The 23,091-nt window shown below is 41.1% G+C and overlaps 1 protein-coding gene across 1 annotated transcript in view; it reads right to left on the reverse strand.

Annotated features, from left to right (window-relative positions):
* The window catches only part of LOC122559883 (double-strand-break repair protein rad21 homolog), a 148,872-nt gene that overhangs the window by 115,296 nt on the left and 10,485 nt on the right, over window positions 1-23,091 (reverse strand). Inside the window, exons 2-3 of the mRNA XM_043709990.1 lie at window positions 10,921-11,103; window positions 4,577-4,706 (exon numbers count right to left, since the gene is read on the reverse strand). Of these exons, the coding sequence (XP_043565925.1) occupies window positions 4,577-4,706; window positions 10,921-11,064 (274 nt within the window). The 5' untranslated portion in view covers window positions 11,065-11,103. The remainder of the gene's footprint in view (window positions 1-4,576; window positions 4,707-10,920; window positions 11,104-23,091) is intronic.

Below are 23,091 nucleotides of genomic sequence, written 5' to 3' on the forward strand. Positions count from 1 at the left end.
GCTGAAAATGTGTTGCTGGGACAGCGCAGCAGGTCAGGCAGCATCCAGGGAACAGGAGAATCTGTTACTCAGCACCGCCTTCCTAACCTGCAATCTTCTTCCTGACCTCTCCGCCCCCACCCCAGTCTGACCGATCACCCTCACCTTGACCTCTTTCCACCTATCGCATTTCCAACGCCCCTCCCCCAAGTCCCTCCTCCCTACCTTTTATCTTAGCTTGCTGGACACACTTTCCTCATTCCTGAAGAAGGGCTTATGCCCGAAACGTCGATTCTCCTGTTCCCTGGATGCTGCCTGACCTGCTGCGCTTTTCCAGCAACACATTTTCAGCAATTTAGCATAGCCAATCTGCCTAACTTGCACATCTTTGGACTGTGGAGAAAACCAGAGCACCTGGTAGAAACCCACACAGACACTGGGAGAACGTGCGAACTCCACACAGACCGTCATCTGAGGATGGAATTGAACCTGGGTCTCTGGCGCTGAGGGGCAGCAGTGCTAACCACTGAGCCACCACGCTGCCCTCGTTCTGAAATTTCCAAATGTAATTTTGTTTGTCAGTATGATGATTTTTTTTTAACATTTTAAACATGCTTGTAAGTATGAGATTGGACAGATTAGGAATAGGAACCTGGCTGATATTCCTCCACTTAGCAAAGAAGTTTTGAAGTCAATTCTAATGCCTATGTTGCTGCCTCAGATAATGCAGCTCATTCAGCAGATCAGTGATCTAATTAAATAACTTTCTCAATTGAATGACTTGGCTAATCACTTCCTGTTACACAAGACAAAGCTGAAGATAACATTTCCAACAAATTATATGTGGTACATTTCAAGGGTCTGGTTTAATGTTCAGGACGATGACATTTTCCTAAAGCAGAAAAATCGTAACATCTTTCTTTTAATAATCGAAGATCAGTACCATTTTGTTATCTGCAGTGTCCATTCTTATCCAATGGGGACCTTAATGTTTCTCTAAACATAATGAAGAGATAAGTGAGGCTTTAACCAGAAAAGAGGTGGTGGCATGGTTCAGGTCGAGGCATCTGGGATCAAGGGAATCTCTGGAGGTAAACAGGGGACACAGGAGTTTACTGAAAAAGGAAATCAGGAGAAAATAGGACCCCTCAAGGACCAAAGTGGACACGTAGGTGTAGAACCGCAAGAGATGGGTGAGGTCCTCAATGAATATTTCTCCTGTATATTTACCATGGAGAAAGACATGAAGACTTGGGAACTTGGGGAAGTTAGTGGTGATATCTTGGGGACAGTCCACTTCAAAGTAGAGGTGTTGGATGCATTAGAATATATGAAGGTGGATAAATTTCCTAGTCCTGATGAAATATATCCAAGAACACTGCAAGAAGCTAGAGAAGAAATTGCAGGGACCCTGGCTGATATTTTTGCATTGTCGTTAGCCATGGGTGAGGTCTCGGAAGGCTGGAGGGTAGCTAACGTTGTGCCATTATTCAAGGAGGGCTTCAAAGAAAAACCTGGAAAGAAAAGCCGAACATCTGTGGTAGATAAATTACTTAAGAAGATTCTGAGAGATAAGATATACATGCATTCGGAAAGATAGGGTTTAACTAGGAATAGTCAGCATGGCTTTGTGCGTAGGAGATCATGTCTCACAAATTTGTTAGAGTTCTTTGATGAAGTAACTAGGAAGGTTGATTAGGACAGGGCAGTAGATGCAGTCTACATGGATTTCAGTAAGGCCTTTGATAAGGTTCCACATGGTAGACTTCTGGAAGGTTAGATCACACAGAAACCAGGGAGAGGTGGCAAATTGGATACACAATTGGCTTGACGGTAGGAAGCAGAAGGTAATGGTGGAAGGATGCTTGTCGGACTGGAGGCCTGTGACTAGTGGAGTGTCTCAGGAGTCGATGCTGGTCCCATTGCCATTTGGTCTCTAGATCAATGATTTGGATAAGAATACACATGGCACAATTAATGAGTTTGCAGATGATACTAAAATAGACAGTATCATGGTCAGTGAGGAAGACTATCAAAAATTGCAGCAGGACTTGATCACCTGGGGACTTGGGTCGAGAAACAGCAAATGGAGTTTAATATCGATAAGCATGAGCTTTTGTATTTTGGAAAGTCAAATCAAGGCAGGATTTCACGGTGAATGATAGGGTCTTAAGGAGTGTAGTGGAACAGAAGGACCTTGGAATTCAGGTGCATGGTTCTATGACAGTGGAGTCACAGGTAGATAGAGCAGTGAAGGCGGCTTTTGGCACACTAGCCTTCATCAGTCAGGGCAGAGAATAGAAGTTGGGAAGTTATGTTGCAGTTTACAAGACGTTAGTGAGGCTGAAGTTGAACAAGGTGTTCAGTTTTGGTCACCTTGCCATAGGAAGAATGTTATTAAACTGGAAAGAGTGCAGAAGAAACTTACAAGGGTATTGCCAAGACTTAACGGTCTGAGTTATAGGGTGACATTGGACAAACGAGGACCTTTTTCACTTTGGAGTATAGGACACTGATTGGTGATCTTATAGAAATGTATTAGATCATGAGAGGCATAGGTAGGGTGGATGCACTCAGTCTTTTTTCCAGAGCTGCGGAATCAAGGACTAGACAGCATAATTTTAAGGTTAGAAGGGAAAGAATAAAAGGGAACCTGAGGAGCAACTTTTGTTTTTTACACGGAGAGTGGTTTGCATATGGAATGAGCTGCCAGCGCAAGTGGTTAAGATGGGTATATTAACACATTCAAAAAGCATTTGGACAAATACATGGATAGGAAAGGTTTAGAAGGAGATAGGCCAACTGCAGGGAAATGGGACTAGCATGATAGACATTTTGATCAGCATGGACCAGTTTGGGCCAAAGGCCTGTCTCCATGCTGTCAGACTCTATGAGAAATATTTAGAAAGACTCAGAAAATATTTCATCAATCTGTTTTACATTCCTTTCAGCCTTAGTGACATTTTCTACTTAGGTTTTTCTACCATTTTCCCATTTACTTGGTTAGTGCAGGGGTGAACATGTTAGGTAATAACTAATTTCATACTCCATTGCCAAGAAAACCCACTGAATCACCTGCCAATCAGTTCACTAAGAGATAACTGGCAAGCTTCAGTGAGTTTCTCAGTGAAACATTGATTGCAATACTAGCATGGAAAGTCAGTAGAAGCTGCTGGCCAATTCTATTTCTTCGCTCACAACAAGTCCTATTTTCTCCATGTGCTCACTGACCTACACTGGCTCCCAGTCCAGCAACACTTTGACTTTAAAATCTCATCTTTGCTTTTAAATCCCTCCATGAGCTTGCCTCTCTCCATCTCTAATCTACTCCAGCCACACAAGCCTCCAAAATATCCATGTTCCTCTAATTCTGGCTTCTTTCAAATTCTGGCATTTTCAATTTATTTGACCATTGATGTCAACAGCAATAGGAAATTTCTATACAGGACAGAAGGGTAGGACGTGCAGCTATGGATTTAAAGATGAGCATTTTTAGGCCAATTTAATGATTTTTAAGAAACTGAAAATGTTGGAATAAAATGGAATTGTTTTTCTTTGGAAGTGAAGAAAGTCATTGATGAAGAGCATGAATTTCTAGAAGTCTAGTCTGCTTGTTCCAGTGTTGTAAAATAGAATGCTGCCTAGTCTATTACCAGGTCATCTGCATGGTCAGGCCAGACGATCCATGCAAGCCCAAAACTGCTGGCAAAGCAGCATGTTGTTATGGCAGCGCAAAAGAGGCCCCTAAAAAAAAAATTATCTTCAGCTCTTCTAGCAGAGAAAGGCTCATAGTGAGGGGTTGTGAATTTGGTTTAATTGAATTCCAAGAGGTTATTAAAAGATCAGTTGATTTTGATGCAAGGTTCTGGACACAATTTTTTTTTAAGGGATTAAGACTCTTAGTGGATTTAAATGTCTTGAATGGGAATTCAAGAATGAGAGACTTTACTGTAATATAGGCAGAAATGAGGACTGCAGATGCTGGAGATTAGAGTCAAGATTAGAGTGGCGCAGGAAAAGCACAGCAGGTCAGGCAGCATCCAAGGAGCAGGAAAATCGACGTTTTGGGCAGGAGCCCTTCATCAGGAATCACTTTTCTGTAATATAGTCAGTGTCTGTAACAGTTAGAATTTTGTTTTATTCAATCTCTACATTGCTCCCGTAATTGCGAATGGTGAGTTACCATGGAAGGTCGAAAAGCAAAAGGTCATGAGGGTAATGGGTTAGCACTAGGTTGCCATAGTAGCTAGATGGGCCTAAGGGACTGGGAGGAGAATGGGCTTGCACATATGGGAATTTGGAGTGAATAAGGGTGAATCTACAGGGATTAATATTTAACAAACAAATTGCAACCAAGTCCCAGGAAATAGCAATTACTTTTTATTAAGGCTACCTTAACATTCAGATGCTTTGGTATGGATGATGCAATGCAAGGGTCAAAAGCAAACCCCTACAGCTCTGATGTCCCTTACACCAACACTTAAACTATTATTTGATTAATTTAATGGACATCTAAATGCAAAAGTAATCTTTCAAATATCAAAAACAATCCTTTATCTATCAAAATATGCACAGAATTCAAGTTAGTTTACAGTACCAGGACGAAAGGCAATCTTAATTTTTGAGAATGCCTCATTGCAGTCTGCTAAGAGGTACTTTGCCTTCCGATGGTAGATTCTCACCACTCCTAAAAGCAGGTGTCCTGAAGTTCTCAGGGCTATTTTAACCTAAAGAGGGCACATAAACATTACTGAATTTATTTTTCTGTACAGTAGTAAGCTTCTAACTTATGTCTAACCTTACATTTGCATTTCACACATTTCTCTGCATATCCATCATTAAAAATGCACAATATTCCATCTAGTTTGACACCTACTGGTGTGCTCAAAGTGATAATACAACTTTTAGTCCCATTCAATAATTGCTTTAATTTGTTTTAATTGGGCTGCAGTAGATGATGACGGAACTAACAAGAGGGAAAAACATACATGCCTCAGTCCTGATGAAGGGCTTTTGCCCGAAATGTCGATTTTTCCTGCTCCTCGGATGCTACCTAAACTGCTGTGTTTTTCCAGCACCACTCTAATCATGACTTCATCCTAACCAAGTTGGTCTGCCGCAAATGCATCTATCCATGAAATTAATTAGTAAGAATGACCACTGCACAGTCCTTGTAAGAGGGTATCTTTATGACGATGCCTCCACATCATGTTGTGTGGCACTATGCTAAATGGGACAGACTTCAAACAGATTGAGCAACTCAAAACTGGGCATCCATAAGGCACTATGGACCGGTTTGAGCAAGAGGGAGAGAATGAATAGAATGTGGCTATTTGCCTTAGAGGATCAGAGACTGAAGGATGATCTTAAAGGTTTATAAAATCATGAGGAGCATGGATAGAGTGAATAGCCAAGATCTTTTCCCCAGGGTGCGGAAGTCCAAAACTAGAGGGCATAGGTTTAAGGCGAGAAGATTTAAAAGGTACCTAAGGAGCAACTTTTTCATGCAAAGCGTGGTGCGTGTATGGAATGAGCTGCCAGCAAAAGTGGCAACTACAACATTTAGAAGACATCTGGATGGGTATTTGAAAAGGAAGGGTTGAGAGGAATATGGGCCAAATGCAGACAAGTGTGACTAAATTAATTTAGGATACCTGGTTGGCAGGAACATGTTGGACCGAAGGGTCTGTTTCCATGCTATATAGCTCTGACTCTATGACCAACAACAGCAGGAGAATCATCTTCCAATACAATTTGCAACCTCATGGCACAACATGTCCCCCACTCTAACATTACCATTAAGCCAGGGGATCAACTCTGGTTCATTAGCAAATGCAAGCATACCTAAACATGAGGCGTCATATTTGTGAAGCTACATTACTGGGCTTCTTGCATACTAAATAACATAAGCCGCAAGAGATGGGCAGGCCTAAGCAATCCCACAACAAAAGAATATACTTAAGCTCTGCAATCCCCACATCCAGTTGTGAATGCTGGTTGACAATTAAACAACTCACTGGAGGAGAAGGCTCCACATATATCCCCACACTCAGCCATGGGAGAGGACAGCACAGCAGTGTAAGAGATAAAGTAAAAGCATTTACAACAATCTTCATCCAGAAGTGCTAAATGGATGATCCATCTTGGTCTCCTTCAGATATCTCCAGTACTAGAAATACCATCTTCAGCCAATTTGATTCACTCCACGTGTTAGAAAGAAACAGCTAGAGGCACTGGACACTGCAAAGGCAATGGGCCCTGACAACATTACAGTAACAGTACTGAAGAATCATGCTCCAAAATTGCTGTGCTCCTAGCCAAGCTGTTCCAGTACAGCTACAACAATGGCATCTACCCAACGTGGAAAATAGCCCAAATATGTCCTGTACACAAAAAGCAGAAAATGACTAATCTGGCCAATTACTACCCCATCAATCTACTCTCAATCATCTGTAAAGTGATAGAAAGTGTCATCTACAGTGTTATCAAGTAGCACCTGCTCAGCAATAACCTGCTTAGTGACACCCAGTTTGGATTCCATCACGGCTTCTCAGCTCCTGACCTAATTACTGCATTAGTATAAACATGAACAAAAGAGCTAAATTCCAGGGATGAGGTGAGAGTGACTGCCCTTGACTTCAAAAGTTGCATCTGACCAAGGGGGGCATCAAGGAGCCCTAGTAAAACTGGAGTCAATTAGGAAAAATGGGAAACTCCGATTTGATTAAAGTCATACCTAGCATGCAGGGTGATTATTATGGTTGTTGGAGTTCAATCATTTCAGCTCCAGGACATCCCTGCAAGCGTCCCTCAGGGTCGTTCCTAGAACTAACCATCTGCAGTTGCTTCATCAGTGACACTCACCTCAATCTTCAGGTCAAAAGGAGGCATGTCTGACGATGACTGCACAATATTCAGCATAACTCATGACCCTTCATGACGTAGGTAATATCCAGGCTTGGGCTGAAAAGTGCAAATACCATTGGCACCACACAAATACCAGGCAATCTCCATCTCCAATAAGAGATCACTGTCCCTTGACACTATCCCCGAATCCTCCACATCATCATCTTGGGGAGTACCACAGACCAGAAACTGAATTTGACTAACCATATAAATACAGTGGCTACAAAAACAGATCAGAGGCCAGTAATACTGCAGTGAGTAACTTACCTTCTGACTCCCTTCATGATCCAACAATTCACCCAACAAAAACAAAGTGCTGGAAAAACTCAGCAAGTCTGGCACATCTGTGGAGAAAGTAACAGAGTTAGGAGGGGGTGGAATTTGCCAAGCCCTAAATGATGTGGTCCATAGTAAGTCAGTTGGGAAAATGTAGTGTAATTAGATAAATGACATCCTCAAAGTTGAGAAGAATACAGGACAAGAATCTCATCAGTGAATGGTGACAAGCATGTTTGAATGCATTTATCTCCACTAGTACCTAATCGCGCATGGAGAGAGAGAGAGAGATAGACAGAGACAGAGACCAAGATGACTAGGCTGACCCTATGACTCACTGTGCGAAACGCCATCTACTTTAGCCTCCATCCTCATTTAAAGCATAAATATGCAATGAAAATTAAAAACACCTGCAACCACAAGCACAGTAAAAATCTCACAACACCAGATTATAGTCCAACAGGTTTATTTGAAAGCACTATTTGGAGGAGGGTTCCCAACCTCCTCTCCAACTATTACCATTACCCACACCTTCATCTACCTATCACAGTCTCAGCCCCACTCCCCTCCCACTTATCTCTCTACCCTCTTGGCTCACAAGCCTCATTCCTGATGAAGGGCTTATGCCCGAAACGTTGATTCTCCTGCTCCTCGGATGCTGCTTGACCTGCTATGGTTTTCCAGCACCACATTCTCGACTAAAAGTCTCCAGCATCTGCAGTCCTCACTTTCTTCCATTGTAAGATTTTTAACTTTGTCATCCCCAATCCAACACCAGCTCCTCCACATCATCACAAGCAGAGTAGACATGGTAAGTTTAGTTTTCTTTCTGAACAAGCTGATTCTACTTTCAGCAGTGTGAAGCAATTCAAGAGGCAAATGCATAATCAGACACTTACATACTACATGCAATTTGCGATAGATGACACCACTGCATCTTGTTTTCCCTTGACAAGGTCAGTGCTATGGGCAGTAGGCTTTGCTAACATAGTTGACTTTCCCTTGGTGTAAAACATTATTGCCTATATACTTGTTGCACTAACACCACCATATTGTAGTCTTCCTTAATAGAATAGGGTTCCATTCCAACTGCACACAAGTCGAGGCAGTTTCTCAGCCCAGTGTGATTGTCTTTCAGCCTGTTGTGGCCTCAGAGCAGTCTCCCAGCTTTGAAAGCCTTGAGGTAAAGCCAGGTGCAAGTCAGGGCCCGGTGCAGACTGGAGGCTAGGTACCAGTGTGGACTAGGTTGGAAGGACCATTATTCTGAACGTTTTATTTCTCTATTTTCTAATTTATTCCTATGATCAGCAATTTTGGAATATTTACTTCTTTACTTTTCTCATTTATTTTCCTAAGAACTTGTACTGAAGAATATGTACGTAGGTATCTTGTATCTAAGATGGCACTGTAAGTAGCGACTCGTAAACTTTTCACTGTACCCTTTGGCTACATGGCAACAAAGCTAATTCAATTCAACTTGTGATGACTGGTACCACATTTCACAAGTCTGTGCCAAGTATCATGGACATTGCCATGATTGCCTATATTCTTGAGGTTTCTCATATTTTTGCTTTGTTTCAGGGGCTGGCTGCCCTTCAAGTGTGGTCCCTGGCAGACAGGGATTGCCCCTGCACCCATGACTAATGACTCAGTTATGCAACCCTGACTGAGGGTGAGTTGAAATACAGTACAGCCCATTCTTCCACCAGGGCTGTCACGGAGCAGATAATAGGCTTCCTAAAGAGAAGATTCTGATGTTTTTACCAACTTGAGGGTAGTCTTCCAATACCATTGACTCGAAACATACTGCATAACCATTAGTTGCTGCATCCTGCACAACTGGAGCAGGCAAAGAGGAGTTGCGAAGGACTCTGAAGAGCTGAGAGAGCAACAACAGTCTTCCGGATTAGAAGGTGAGGTCACTGATTAGGAGGAACATCACCTTCAGCATGATAGAGTGGTGCAGTCTCAGACACAACAAACCAGACAAGACATAATTGACACCCGGTTCCAACAGATGCAAGTTGGGTGAAGCAATCATTAATTTCTGGTGTCATAAGACAAGAAACCCTTATTTGTTTCCAGAAGCAAAGAGCTACATTTTTTGTTTAGTTTTGCTTTCCCTGTTGTTCAATAAAACAATTACATTTTCAACTGTTTGAAGGCTTTCCAACATGTGATGCTCTCACAATGAACAACGCAAGGTTTTATGCTATGCTGCACATCAGAGTAACACTCCCTTCAACAGAGTTGCAACATAGTATGACACTAAAAATGAATAGACTGTGCAGCTTGATTGTCGAACCTGCAATTACAATGACAGTCGAACAGATAATGTTATAAAGCGGCAATATCCCTCAGAAATTTTGTTTTATCATTTCCCTCCCACTATGTGAACTATGAAGGACCATTTATGGCTGGCAGCAACTGACCTAATGCACAGATGGGTTTTAAATATTGGACCAGCAGCGTGGACCTTAGAAGGTCCTGGCAGCAATAAGGACTTCCACCACTGGTGAGTGCATGATTGCACAGGTATATAGAAATGTGGTGCATACATAACGAGGCGTGCAACAGAGAACCGAGAGAGATAACTCATTACAGCAGTCAGAGAAACCTTCCATGAAATTCTTTGATGTTAACACTTAGCCGATATTTGGTAAATTACAGCCTAGGCTTCAGTCCAATGTGATCTTTTTGTTCCAAAGAAGAGTGAAACAGAGAAAGCGTTTTTTTGGATGCAGTGCAAAGGCAAAAACGCAGATCATTGATTTTAACAAACAAGTATAATTGTAATCTGTTAAAATTCAAAAGATTCATTTCAGAGCATGCAAACACCTTTCGATTTTACCAATGTATACTACCAGATTACCAAATATGATCACAGACTTTACTTAGTTATGACACAGGCCACAAACATTCATTTAAGTAAACATACGGCAACTATGTGCTGTGCATTCCATTGGATGTTTGGTAACCTGTAGCACAGCTAAATGTTAAAAAGCCATTCAGCTTTCATATGTAATTTAAACCTATATGGATATCAGGAAATATGCATCATATGTAATCATTGAACAATACTTAATCCACATATTTGCTTTAATGACAATTTAACTGTTTGTAATGTCACAGCAGGAATCCAGTCTCTCTCTTGCTGGTAGGAGAAGATAAATAGAGGTTATCAACTATCAATACCTCTACAGTCTTGACTGACAGTGATTCTGGGACGATGAACTGGGCCTCAACACGGTGGTCAGAGCTGGAAGACATTGAGTATACTGAAATGTACAAAGAACAATTTCTCTTACCAGTGACCTGAGTCACTATTTTTTTTTTGAATGTGACAGCAAGTTGACAAAAATGTTACAGAACAGGGGAATCAACATACTGGACTGGATAATAAAAATATTTGAAATGTGAATATTTAGATATTTATAATTAGTATTACCTTTAGTAAATTAATCTGTAAACATTCTCCTTAAATTTGAATAGAAAGTAAATCAGACTCTAATTAGTAAAGAAGAAAGCCAAAATCAATGAGGGAGAAATACTGCCTCCAACCACTAACTAAGCAATGCATAGACTTTTCCCACAGTAGCCATTTTGAAATGCTACAGGATTTCAGCTGAGTACTATAGACCACATGACATGAAAGCATGAATTTATCATTTAACTAAGTTCCATGTATAAAGCCATGTTATACTATCAATTGTGACACATTAATATTTCAGCACAAGCTCATTTAATGCATTACTTTACCTTGGGTGAAATAATGTTTTCTACAGTAGTCTCCAGGTTGCACTCAAACACATGAGCTTTTGTTAGCTTTTTGTCCCAATGGGCAGCTAACCAAATCTTTGCCAATGGCCCACGCTTGCTCAGAAATAAGGTAGCATAAAACATCACTGCAGCTGCTACAACTACCTCAAGCTGGAGACAAGGCTGGTGGGGGGAAATAAAAACAGTGAAATCATTGGATAATATATTACATTAGAAAAAAAACAGTTATGTGTAAAAATCTGCAAGTGCATGGCTATATTACTAGAATGGCCTATCTTTCTCAATTTCTGATTATTACTGACATTCTTATTATAAAAGGCATTAGGGTTTGACTTTATGCTGATCCACAACATATTAGCCATTCTATTTAATTATTTTCAGCAATATTCAGAATTCTCTAATTTCTCATTCCACTTAAAACCCAACAATATCTTGACTTGGAATGAAATTACTGATTCTTCCATGTCACTGAACCAGAACACAGGAACTTCCTTCCTTAAGCAATGTGGGTGTATTTATACCAGGTGAGGTCACAGCACTCGCAACATCTTCTCAAAAAGTAATTAGGAATGGGAAATGAATACTGAGCCTACCAGTGACAGTCACATCCCATAAAAGAATTAAGAGATGATTTGGGGCTCGGAATCTGATCAGTTTAGTCAGTACTGTTTTTAATGGTTCAGTATAAATATTTACGACATTAAAAATTGTTTTTATTCAGGAAGTCACAACCATCGGTGTGCATTGTTGATATACTTCTTATCTGTTCATAAATATTATTACCTCAACAGTTATTTATGCTTTCAACTTTAATTTGGATTGTAAACAAATAGAATGATTACCGAAGTATAAACATTGGTGGATACAAATGCAGTTTTAACCATCTGAAGATTTGTAAATCCAAATTTTATTCTTACTTGTGAGGAAGTGAGATCGATAATTGTTTATTTTCAATAGTTTATTTTCTAAAACTTCATACTACCATTTTAGAAAGCCCAAGATTTTCTCCACCAGTTAATCATTCTGCATAATCCAAGATGGAGGACAGGAAACTTTCTAGCTGTAACAGGCTGCTCCTTTTTTGAGGTATTTTAGCTGTTGGAGGTGATTTCCTCAAATTCCTCATGCAGCAATTACTGTTTTATCTGCTGTAGCATCGTTTTTAAACTTTGAAGAAAAAAAAGTCAAACAACGTTACTTTTAAAAGGGAGAGGGACAGACAAAGGCAGCAGTCAGGTCAGTACAGTACAGGAGACAGAAAGAAACCCACACTGCTAACAGACACAGCAGTGAACCTGCGCAACTACTGCCTTTGCTGTTTGAATTCATGTATCACTAGACATCAGAGTGCATCTAGGAAAATTAACTAACAGCGAAATTCACAACTGATCTTGGAGGAACCTGTTTGGGAGAGGTGTGGTGTAAAATTATGTCCCAATACATGTATGAATCATAATGTAACACATGTATTGGGCCAAGCAGTGGAATGTGGTGTAAAATTCCAAGCAGTGGAATGTGGTGAAACGGTTAAAAATTATGTCCCAATACATGTGTGAATCTAACCGGAATGGAGGTGTTGCTTAGTCCCGTGTGAATCTTCTTATCTGTATGTAACCAGAATGGAATGTGTTTTTTAGCCTTGCTCTGCTGTTCACATGAATGTTTATATCTGGAAAAGAATAAAAAGCTGGAAAAGTCTCCAGTTCGGTGAGTCTGCTCCGGGGTTACGTTTAACCGCCGAGCGTGGGTTGTTGGCAACCGCTCTACGAGAACTGACGGCTCCCAGTTTTTGTAACATGTAGAGTGAGCATAAGCCAGACCCGTTGTGCGACACTGCGGGGAATAAAATGCCCATATTCTAGCAGTCTCGCCTCTTGGTCGTTTGTTCTGTGTCAGACTACTCTCCTACGAACCTGACCTTGAGAATTTTTTAAAACAAGAGGTCACAGCACAGAAATAGGTAAGTGAAGTTGAATAGGCTGGGGCTGTTTTTCCTGGAGTGTCGGAGGCTGAGGGGTAACCTTATGGAGATTTATAAAATCATGAGGGGCATGGATAGGATAAACAAAGTATTTTCCCTGGAGTAGGGGAGTCCAGAACTAGAGGTCATAGGTTTAGGGTAAAAGGGGAAAGATATAAAAGAGACCTAAGTGGCACCTTTTTCACGCAGAGGGTGGTACATGTATGGAATAAGCTGCCAGAGGAAGTGGTGAAGGCTAGTACAATTGCAACATTTAAAAGCCATCTGGATGGGTATATGAATAGGAAGGGTTTGGAGGGATATGGGCTGAATGCTGGCAGGTGGCAGCTTGGATTGGGATATCTGGTCAACATGGACACATGGACCGAAAGGTCTGTTTCTGTGCTGTACATCTCTCTGACTCCATATCCTTTTTAGCATCTCAGGAAAACAAGACTTAACTAGAGCTATTTTGTTTTTAAATCTTGTTTTGAACAGCAATGTACAAAATGGAATTGGATAAACTTTTAAGTAAAAGCAACATACTTTGGATGCTGGCAATTTGAAATAAAAACAGGAAGCGCTGGAGAAACTCAGCCAGTCTAACAGCATTTGTGGAGAGAAAACTCAAACTTAAAATATGATTTTGCTTTTCTCTCTCCAGAGATGTTTCCAGACCTACTGAATATCTCAGACTTTGTTTTTATTGAATAAATACTTGATTGTTTGAAAATGTGTAGGGCTATGGGTAACAAAAGATAATGTATTAATGCAATGCACTTTCAACGAACAAAAGAAACATGAGCTGAATGTCATCCAATGCAGTAATATTTTAATTTCAAACACATAAATTTATACTTAGAATCGAGATTAGTGATAAATATTAACAAGTTTAATGATCTATAACAATGCATGGGAGTTGTAAAAGTCAGTCCTATGAGCTAAATGGTCTTTAATCATTCAACATATTAAATAGAATTTATGCAAAAATTATAACATGGAAACAGGCCATTTGACCAAACTATTTCATGCTGACGCTTGTTCTTAAAATAGTCATGATTCGGAGATGCCGGTATTGGACTGGGGTGTACAAAGTTAAAAATCACAACACCAGGTTATAGTCCAACAGGTTTAATTGGAAGCACACTAGCTTTCGGAGCGACGCTCCTTCATCAGGTGATTGTCTGATGAAGGAGCATCGCTCCGAAAGCTAGTGTGCTTCCAATTAAACCTGTTGGACTATAACCTGGTGTTGTGTGATTTTTAACTTTGTTCTTAAAATAAGTAGTCTGAATTCCCTGCTTTTACAAAGTTTACAAATTTATTTATATTCCTTACTTTCAACTAGTGCTCTAAACTTCTCAAATGTTGACATGCTTTGCTTCAATCACAGCTGACAACCTCTATGTAAAAGCTTTCTCCAGTTCTTTGTCTTAAATGTTTCACATTTAATTTTATGACAATGCCCCTTCTTTTGAAATCCCTCAACCACTGGAAAATTTTGTTTCTTGCAGAATTCTATCGCTTTCTAATTTTAAACATTTCTATCAAATCACACCATTTCCTGTATTGAGAATGATCTCAAGTTTTCAGGTCTTTCTTTATGCTTGTTTGAACTTGCTAAAATTTCATACAGATTCACAATTCCATCTTAACTACTATAACGTTCACAATAAAACTCAGAATTCCGCTACAATATTGATGGTCTTTCTAACTTGTGGTGTGATATTTAAGGTTTGTGGAACGTAATGTAATGATACCTTCTACCACTTTACATAACCCATTTCCTCCTCTGCTACCAAAATTTCCAACTTTCCTCAAATTCAAAGAATTATCAATGTAACTAAATGTATCAACTTAAAATTACTGAAACTGCATTTCATTTGTCATTTTCCTCATTTCCACATGTTGTTGTATATCCTTGCAGCTTCTTAGTTCCAAATAATGATTTACTATGTCTATTTTGTTATTGGCAGCAAATGTACGCACTAGTCCCTCCAGCCCTATATCCATAAGTTACAAAATGGGTCCTTTGGGATTGCTGCATACTTCCAAACTACAAATGAACTGCGCTTAAAGCTTTGTTTCTTTCTTTCTGATTAGTTCTGAATTCAATTTGTTGACATACCCCTATATACATATCCTTATTTGCTTCTAACAGTTTTCTATGTTACCTTGTTAAATGCTTTTTAAAATCTACATAATTACAGACAAGATGTTTTTACAAAAAATCCATCAGGGATAAATCTTACTTTTCAGAGTCTAAATTGTGTTGAACGTTTGGAGGATTTGTTGCCATAACCCCTAGCAAGTTCTCTCATTCTTTCATACCAAACTTGCCTCATTAATTGCCTATCATGCCCTATGGCATCTCACATCTGATTTCTACCCGGTGTTACTGCACACTGTCCACAGAAAACACATCATTCGGATGTCTTGAAATTCACCAACATCCTTGATTCCATGCTATTTTAGTAGCCCATTGTGGATCTTGAATGACCCTGTATGGTTTCTAACATTTACCCCTCACGTGACAGATGATGGGAAAATTGGCACCCTGCTTTGCTACAGGGTCCTTTAGAACTTGCTGGACAGAGTGGTGCCAACAGAGGACTTAGCCTCTTCCACCCAGGACCAGCAGCAGGCAATAGAAGATCATGTCAGCCTGCTCCAAGGTTGCCACTCAGCTTTAAAGCAGTTTCAGCCAGGGGATTACATTGCATTGTAATGAGGAGATCAATTACCTTCTCCACTCCACTATCATATCTGTCACCTTCTTCTGCGATAACACACACACACACTCACTCACTCACTCTCACTCTCTCTGCTATTATACCCACCTTCCAACAAGGCTCAAGCTCTACCATTTTCACTATTGCCTACAACATTTTTTTTCTCACACCCTGACACCACTAACTATGTATGGCCTCTGTGCTGCCTACCCACTTGTTCCTGACACCTCCCCATATGCATTAACAGTAATAACTGTGCCACCCACTTTCACCTTCCATAATACCTGCCTGTGTCTCACTCCATGAGGAAAACAGTCCACAATAGTGCAGAAAGAATTAAGGCAAGTGGTGTACTGCCCATCATTAGGCTCCTCAACCTTTATGAGAAGATCCTGACTCTGACCACGCTGAGCAGGACTTGGCCTAGCCAAGGTTGTCCTGACTTAGTGTGCCAGGGACCTTAAGCGAAATCCTGCTGACAACTGCGACACACTTCTTGGCTTTGTGCCAGCACTAAATGGCCAGGCAAGACAGTAGCAATATGGGCATGGTATGTCTTTGTGAGGGAGCAAAGTGTAGAAAGACAAAGCAAGATATGCAAGGTAGAGATGCTGTGAGCATACAGGTAGTGTCAAAGTCAGTAAGCAATATGACAGCAAGCAAAGAGCTCAGAGAGGTAGCCTGTTCAATTCTTAAGCTGAATGTATGCCCCTGAGCATACAGTATCGTTACCAAGTTTAGGGGAGACTGCCAAATGCCCCAATCTGAGTGCAATTAGAGACATGAATGGAAGGCAAGAGGTGCTCCCTAGCCCAAGGGTGGTTAACTCCATCCCATAAGAAACTAAAATATAAAGATTTTGTCATCATTGAGTCCCCTCAGGAGTAGACCTTCACAGACCACCTGGATCCTGAAGCTGTCAGCCTCTGATTGGCCAGTAGCTTCAAATGAGCTTCATATCAATATCATAGTACTTTTGTCGGGTGAGAAACTCGCTTAAGCACTGCCTTATCAGTTCTTAATGAGTTGATTGACAGCAATAGACGATGTTATTTCAGCAATATGGCCGTATATTTTTATTCTCTATCTATGATGCCATAGAAAATTGACTAATATAATTCTACGTTATATTGAATTAAGACATTGAGATACACTTCCCGCTTCAAACCTTTGCTCCAGCTCTCACAGTCTTGTTTAAACTTTCACTCTATTTAATGGAATTGCAATTTGCAACATGAAATTAATCTTCCCATTACTGGCAGAACTACAGTGCTTCAGTCTTCCGTGTTCCAGGCCCTTAACCTACAGTACCAAGAAACCCATATTTTCCAACCAATTCTATTTCATGAATTTGTATTGTATTGATATTTAACTATCAACTATACAAAAACAAATTGTTTAAGAGCAAGAATACCTTTTAAAATATGTCCCTTTTTTTTTTAGCTGCCCTGGGTTCAACTGATTCCCCCAACTTTGAATCTTATTTCACTTGAAGGTATTTGGCTCTCCATGTACAACACAACATGAGACTGAGTAATAGACATTTTAATCTACATACGATAAATATTTCATCTCAGGTGCTGAATTGACAACTCAGAACAAAAGAAGATTTCAGGAGTGTGGGGCTCAGAATGGAAGAAGATGAAAAATAGCTGCAGGCAGTTGGAATGGAACCACTGGATAAGAGCCAGATGCTAGCAGGCCACAGATAGGTGTAGTGGACAGTCACACCAACTGCCTTCGAAATGAAATGAAGAGAATTCATTTTCAAGTCAAATGTAGAACAGGTACTTTCCAAGCATGAGATAATTAGCATGACAAGAAATGACCAAACAGTAAATCTATCCAAACATAGGACTGCTACATTTTTATAGATGCATACTCCCATAAAATCACAAGTAGTATATCATAATGTAACCAGTTGGTCACACTGTCCATCTTCAGAAGATTAAGCACAGCTTCAGCTGGATGTGCTAAATGTATGAGACATGTCAGTTTCCTCCTGAGGTCCCCATCATCACAGCCCAGCTTCAACTAATGCAATTCACTTCTTGAGATATCAAGAAACTGTTGAGGGCACTGGTTTCTGTAAGGGTATGAGCAATGACAATATTCTGGTTATAGTACTGAAGACACTCTGGAAATAGCTGCAATCCTTATCAAGCTATTCCAGTACAGCTGGAACACTGAAATCTACCTAACAATGTAGAAAACTTCCCACATATATCCTGTTCATAAAAATCATGATAAATCTAACCCAGCCAATTACGACCTCATCAACCTACTCTCCAGCATCAACGAAGTGTTGGAATGGGTCACCAACAGTACTATCAAGCAGCACTTGCTCAGCATCATTCAGGTTTCACCAGGGCCACCCATCTCTGACCTCATTACAGTCACAGTCAAAAGAAGGACAAAAGAGCTGAACACTAGAGATGAGTTAAGAGTTACTGCGTTTAACATCAATACAGCATTTGACTTGTGGCATTTCGGAACGCTAGAAAAATTAGAAGAAATTGGAATCAAGGAGAAAATCTCTGTTGGCAGGAATAATACCTAGCACAAAGGAGGATAGCTGTGGCTGTTGGAAATCGGGGAGTCCAGAACTAGAGAGCATAGGTTTAGGGTGAGAGGAGAAAGATATAAAAGAGACCTATGGGGCAACTTTTTCACGCAGAGGATGGTACGTGTTTGGAATGAGCTGCCAGAGGATGTGGTGGAGGCTGGTACAATTGCAACATTTAACAGGCATTTGGATGGGTATATGAATAGGAAGGGTTTGGAGGGATATGGGCTGGGTGCTGGCAGGTGGGATTAGATTGGGTTGGGATATCTGTTCGGCATGAACAGGTTGTACCGAAGGGTCTGTTTCCATGCTGTACATCTCTATGACTCTGTAAGCAGCTGTCCACTGGTACTCAATCCACTATATTCAACATTCACTCCCTTCACCACCAGTACTCTGGCAGCAATAAGTCCCATGTACAAGATGCACTACAGTAACTCACCACAGCTCCTCTGACAGCATCCTCAAAACCTGTAACCTGTACCACCTAAAAGGACAAAGTCAATAAATATATGGGAACACTACCATCTGAGAGTTCCCAGTTGAGTCACATATTATTATTCTGACTTCTTATAGTTTCTCAGTCAAAATCCAGATCTCCTTCCCTCAGAACACTATATCGTCAGGTCAGCAATGGTTTAGGAAGATTGATCACTACCACCTTCTCCATGGCAATTAGGGGTGGTCAGTAAATGCTGGCTAAGCCAATGATGCTCACATCCCATGAATGATTTCAAAAACAACGTATTAAATCACCCATCAGCATACACTCATAGTTTCTGTGTAATACTGAATGGGATTGTTTCATTGATTCAGTAGTTGGATGTTGAATGAGATGTTAAATCTACTAACTGTCTACCTATTCTCATGCATTATTAAAGATACCAGAACGAGGGATCCAAGATGGCGGCAACCCAGCAAGTCTGAGTCTATAGTGCTCCTCCCAAGACTTGGGCAAAATGGATCACCCACCCCACCACACTCACCCAATCATTCAAAATAGTTTTTACTTAATGTAATTAGTTGCTTAGTACTGCATTTAAACAATTTAATCTCCAGTAAAAATGACTAAAGGGAAGGGAGCACGCAGTTCTCAGCAGGCAGGAACCCCTCCCCACCCTCTCCAGCTGCAGGAGAGGCATCCGCAGCCGTCCCGGGGGACTTACCTACAGTGGTGAGCCTCGCCGAAATAATCTCTAAACTTGACACAAAGATCGATACCTTCATTGAAGAGTCCCGGAGCCGATGGGACTCACTCTCAGCCGCGCTACCAAAGCACGACTGAGACATCAAGGAAATTGAGCGCCGAGTCGGAGGGGCAGAGCTAAAGGCCGCGACCTCCGAAACTACAGCAGAGTCGACCGTGGATTGGGTCCGGACTCTCGAACAGCAAGTCCGGACCTTAGAGAATCACATTGACGACCTCGAGAATCAGCGCCCCCGCCCAGTCCTGTTCCGGCTGCAGAGCTATAAGGAGAGGCAGATTCTCTTAGAAGCTTCCAGAAATCTTGGGAAAGATCCCCAAACCATGATTTATATAAAGGATCCAAGATTATGTTATTCCAGGACTTTTCCCCAGCTCTGGTCCGAAAGAGGAAGGCATTTGATGAAGCAAAGAAGTGGTTAAGGGACTTAAATATTCAGTACTCCTTGTGCTACCCAGCAAAGCTACGCTTTAACCATGAAGGGTCCGTGTATAATTTCGGATCGCCAGAAAAGGCAAAGAAATGCCTTCTCTGCATCCTGTCAATGTCTCGCTGTAGTCTACAACAGTCCTCTATATTGTCACCGACACCTCCAATCTTTGTGTCGTCTGCAAACTTGCTGACCCATCCTTCAATCCCCTCATCCAAGTCATTAATAAAAATTACAAACAGTAGAGACCCAAGGACAGAGCCCTGTGGAACACCACTCACCACAGACTTCCAAGCAGAATATTTTCCTTATACTACCACTCACTGTCTTCTGTTGGCCAGCCAATTCTTTATCCAGACAGCTAAGTTCCCCTGTATCCCATTCCTCCTGACCTTCTGAATGAGCCTATCATAAGGAACCTTATCAAATGCCTTTGATGGTCACCCACATCATTGATGGGTTGCTAGCCATACCTGAATTAATTTCTAAAAAAGTTTTAAATTCTTGAGAGAAGTACTTTACAAATTTGCTATCTTTCATCAGAAAGGGGTCCATACGCCAATGCCGGGGGAATGTCTCAGTGTTCCTCGCCTTGATATCCATATATACAGCAGCGTGATCGGAAATTGCTATACTGCCTATTTTACAGGATGATATGGAATTTTTAAAAATCGAGGGGGCCAAAAACATATCGATTCTGGTATGACAGTTATCTGGATTGGAGCAAAAAGAAAAATCTCTGCCCTGTGGATGAAGGCATCTCCATACATCTACTAGTCCTAATTCTTTGTTCAAATTCACCAATTGTCTAGATCTGGGAGATACTCCTGCAGTACTCTTGGGAATCCTATCTGTTTCTGGATCCACAATACAATTAAAATCTCCTCCTATAATTATATGACGAGCCATCAAATTTGAGAGGCTTCCGTTATAAATTTAAAAGGATGTTCGGGGGGGGGGGGGGCAATACAAATTTAAGATCCATATTCCTCTCCATTTATAAGGGCTTTAATCAGAATATATCGTCCAGATTCGTCTTTTATCTGGTTTAGGATTTTGGAAGGGAAATTCTTCCAAATAAGAATAACAACTCCCCTACTTTTTGAGCTGAAGGAAGAAAAAAAGGCCTGATCAAATCCACCCTGTCGTAATTTCAAGTCTTCTTTATCCAATAAGTGTGTCTCCTGTAGGAGAGCTATATCGACCCTTTCTTTCTTGAGGTTTGATAATCTTTTCTTCCTTTTGACTGGTGAATTACTCCCCTTGACATTCCAGGTGCGCCACTTAACCGACCGATCAACCGTAATCTTCCGGGCACGTCCGAGACCCCTCGGGAGGGGAAACCCTATCCAGAACATCCCGAGCATAGAGCATATAAAATTTACAAAAATAAAGGCTCTTTAATACACTCACATCGATATAATAAAAAACTATTACTAAATTAAAAAATATATAAAACATATTTAAATGGAGATTTTCCCCCTTGTTCCCAGGGGTATCACTTCCTTTCCAATAGTCCTCTTCCAACCAGTGCCCCACCCTTGACCCAGGCGCTCCTCGATACGATGAAGAAAATTCAAATATACTACAGAGCTAGAGTTAACAGTGAGCACCCTGCCCCGACCCACACCAACACCTGGATATATTTGGTAATGTTAATACCATGTATAAACATACATAACTATAAAATTACAACCCCAACAAGTAATAATTAAATATAATAATACAAAATAACAGGGGAAAACAACCCCGCTATGACCATCTGGAAGAGCATGGCTTGATTAAAGGCAGTCAGCACGGCTTTGTGAGGGGCAGGTCATGCCTCACAAATCTTATTGAGTTCTTTGAGGATGTTACTAGACAAGTTGATGAGGGTCGAGCGGTGGATGTTGTGTATATGGACTTCAGTAAAGCATTTGATATGGTTCCCCATGGTAGGCTCATTCAGAAGGTCAGGAGGAATGGGATACAGGGGAACTTAGTTGTCTGGATACAGAACTGGCTGGTTGACAGAAGACAGCGAGTGGTAGTGGAAGGAAAATATTCTGCCTGGAAGTCAGTGGTGAGTGGTGTTCCACAGGGCTCTGTTCTTGGGCCTCTACTCTTTATAATTTTTATTAATGACTTGGATGAGGAGATTGAAGGATGGGTTAGCAAGTTTGCAGACGACACAAAGGTTGGAGGTGTTGTTGACAGTATAGAGGACTGTTGTAGACTGCAGCGGGACATTGACAGGATGTTGAGATGGGCTGAGAGGTGGCAGATGGAATTCAACCTGGATGAATGCGAGGTGATGCATTTTGGAAGGTCAAACTTGAAAGTTGAGTACAGAATTAAAAACAGGATTCTTGGCAGTGTGGAGGAACAGAGGGATCTTGGTGTGCAAGTACATAGATCCCTTAAAATGGCCACCCAGGTGGACAGGGTTGTTAAGAAAGCATATGGTGTTTTGGCTTTCATTAACAGGGGGATTGAGTTTAAGAGCCAAGAGATCTTGTCGAAGCTCTATAAAACTTTGGTTAGACCGCACTTGGAATACTGCGTCCAGTTCTGGTCGACCTATTATAAGAAAGACGTGGATGCTTTGGAGAGGGTTCAGAGGAGGTTTACCAGGATGCTGCCTGGAATGGGGGGCTTATCTTATGAAGAGAGGTTGACTGAGCTCGGACTTTTTTCATTGGAGAAAAGGAGGAGGAGAGGGGACCTAATTGAGGTATACAAGATAATGAGAGGCACAGATAGAGTCGATAGCCAGACTATTTCCCAGGGCAGAAATGACTAACACGAGGGGTCATAGTTTTAAGCTGATTGGAGGAAAGTATAGAGGGGATGTCAGAGACGGGTTCTTTACACAGTTGTGAGAGCATGGCATGCCAGCAGCAGTTGTGGAAGCAAGGTCATTGGGGACATTTAAGAGACTACTGGACATGCATATGGTCACAGAAATTTGAGGGTGCATACATGAGGATCAGTGGTCGGCACAACATCGTGGGCTGAAGGGCCTGTTCTGTGCTGTGCTGCTCTATGTTCTATGTCTAAAGCTTACTCATGAGGTTTGATCATCTCATACTCAGCGACTCCGAAAAAATTGAAGGGAGAACAACAGCGTCTGCTCGAAGCTCTCTTAAAAGCGGCTGAAACAGCATACACTGACAGACCTTCTATTATCAAATTACAAAGGATTATGGCCCTTAGGACAGCTCTAAACACCACACTTACCCAAACGGCTAAGAGGGAAATATTATTTGCAAAACAAA

Source organism: Chiloscyllium plagiosum, chromosome 20, assembly GCF_004010195.1.
Source record: "Chiloscyllium plagiosum isolate BGI_BamShark_2017 chromosome 20, ASM401019v2, whole genome shotgun sequence".
Lineage (NCBI taxonomy): Eukaryota > Metazoa > Chordata > Chondrichthyes > Orectolobiformes > Hemiscylliidae > Chiloscyllium > Chiloscyllium plagiosum.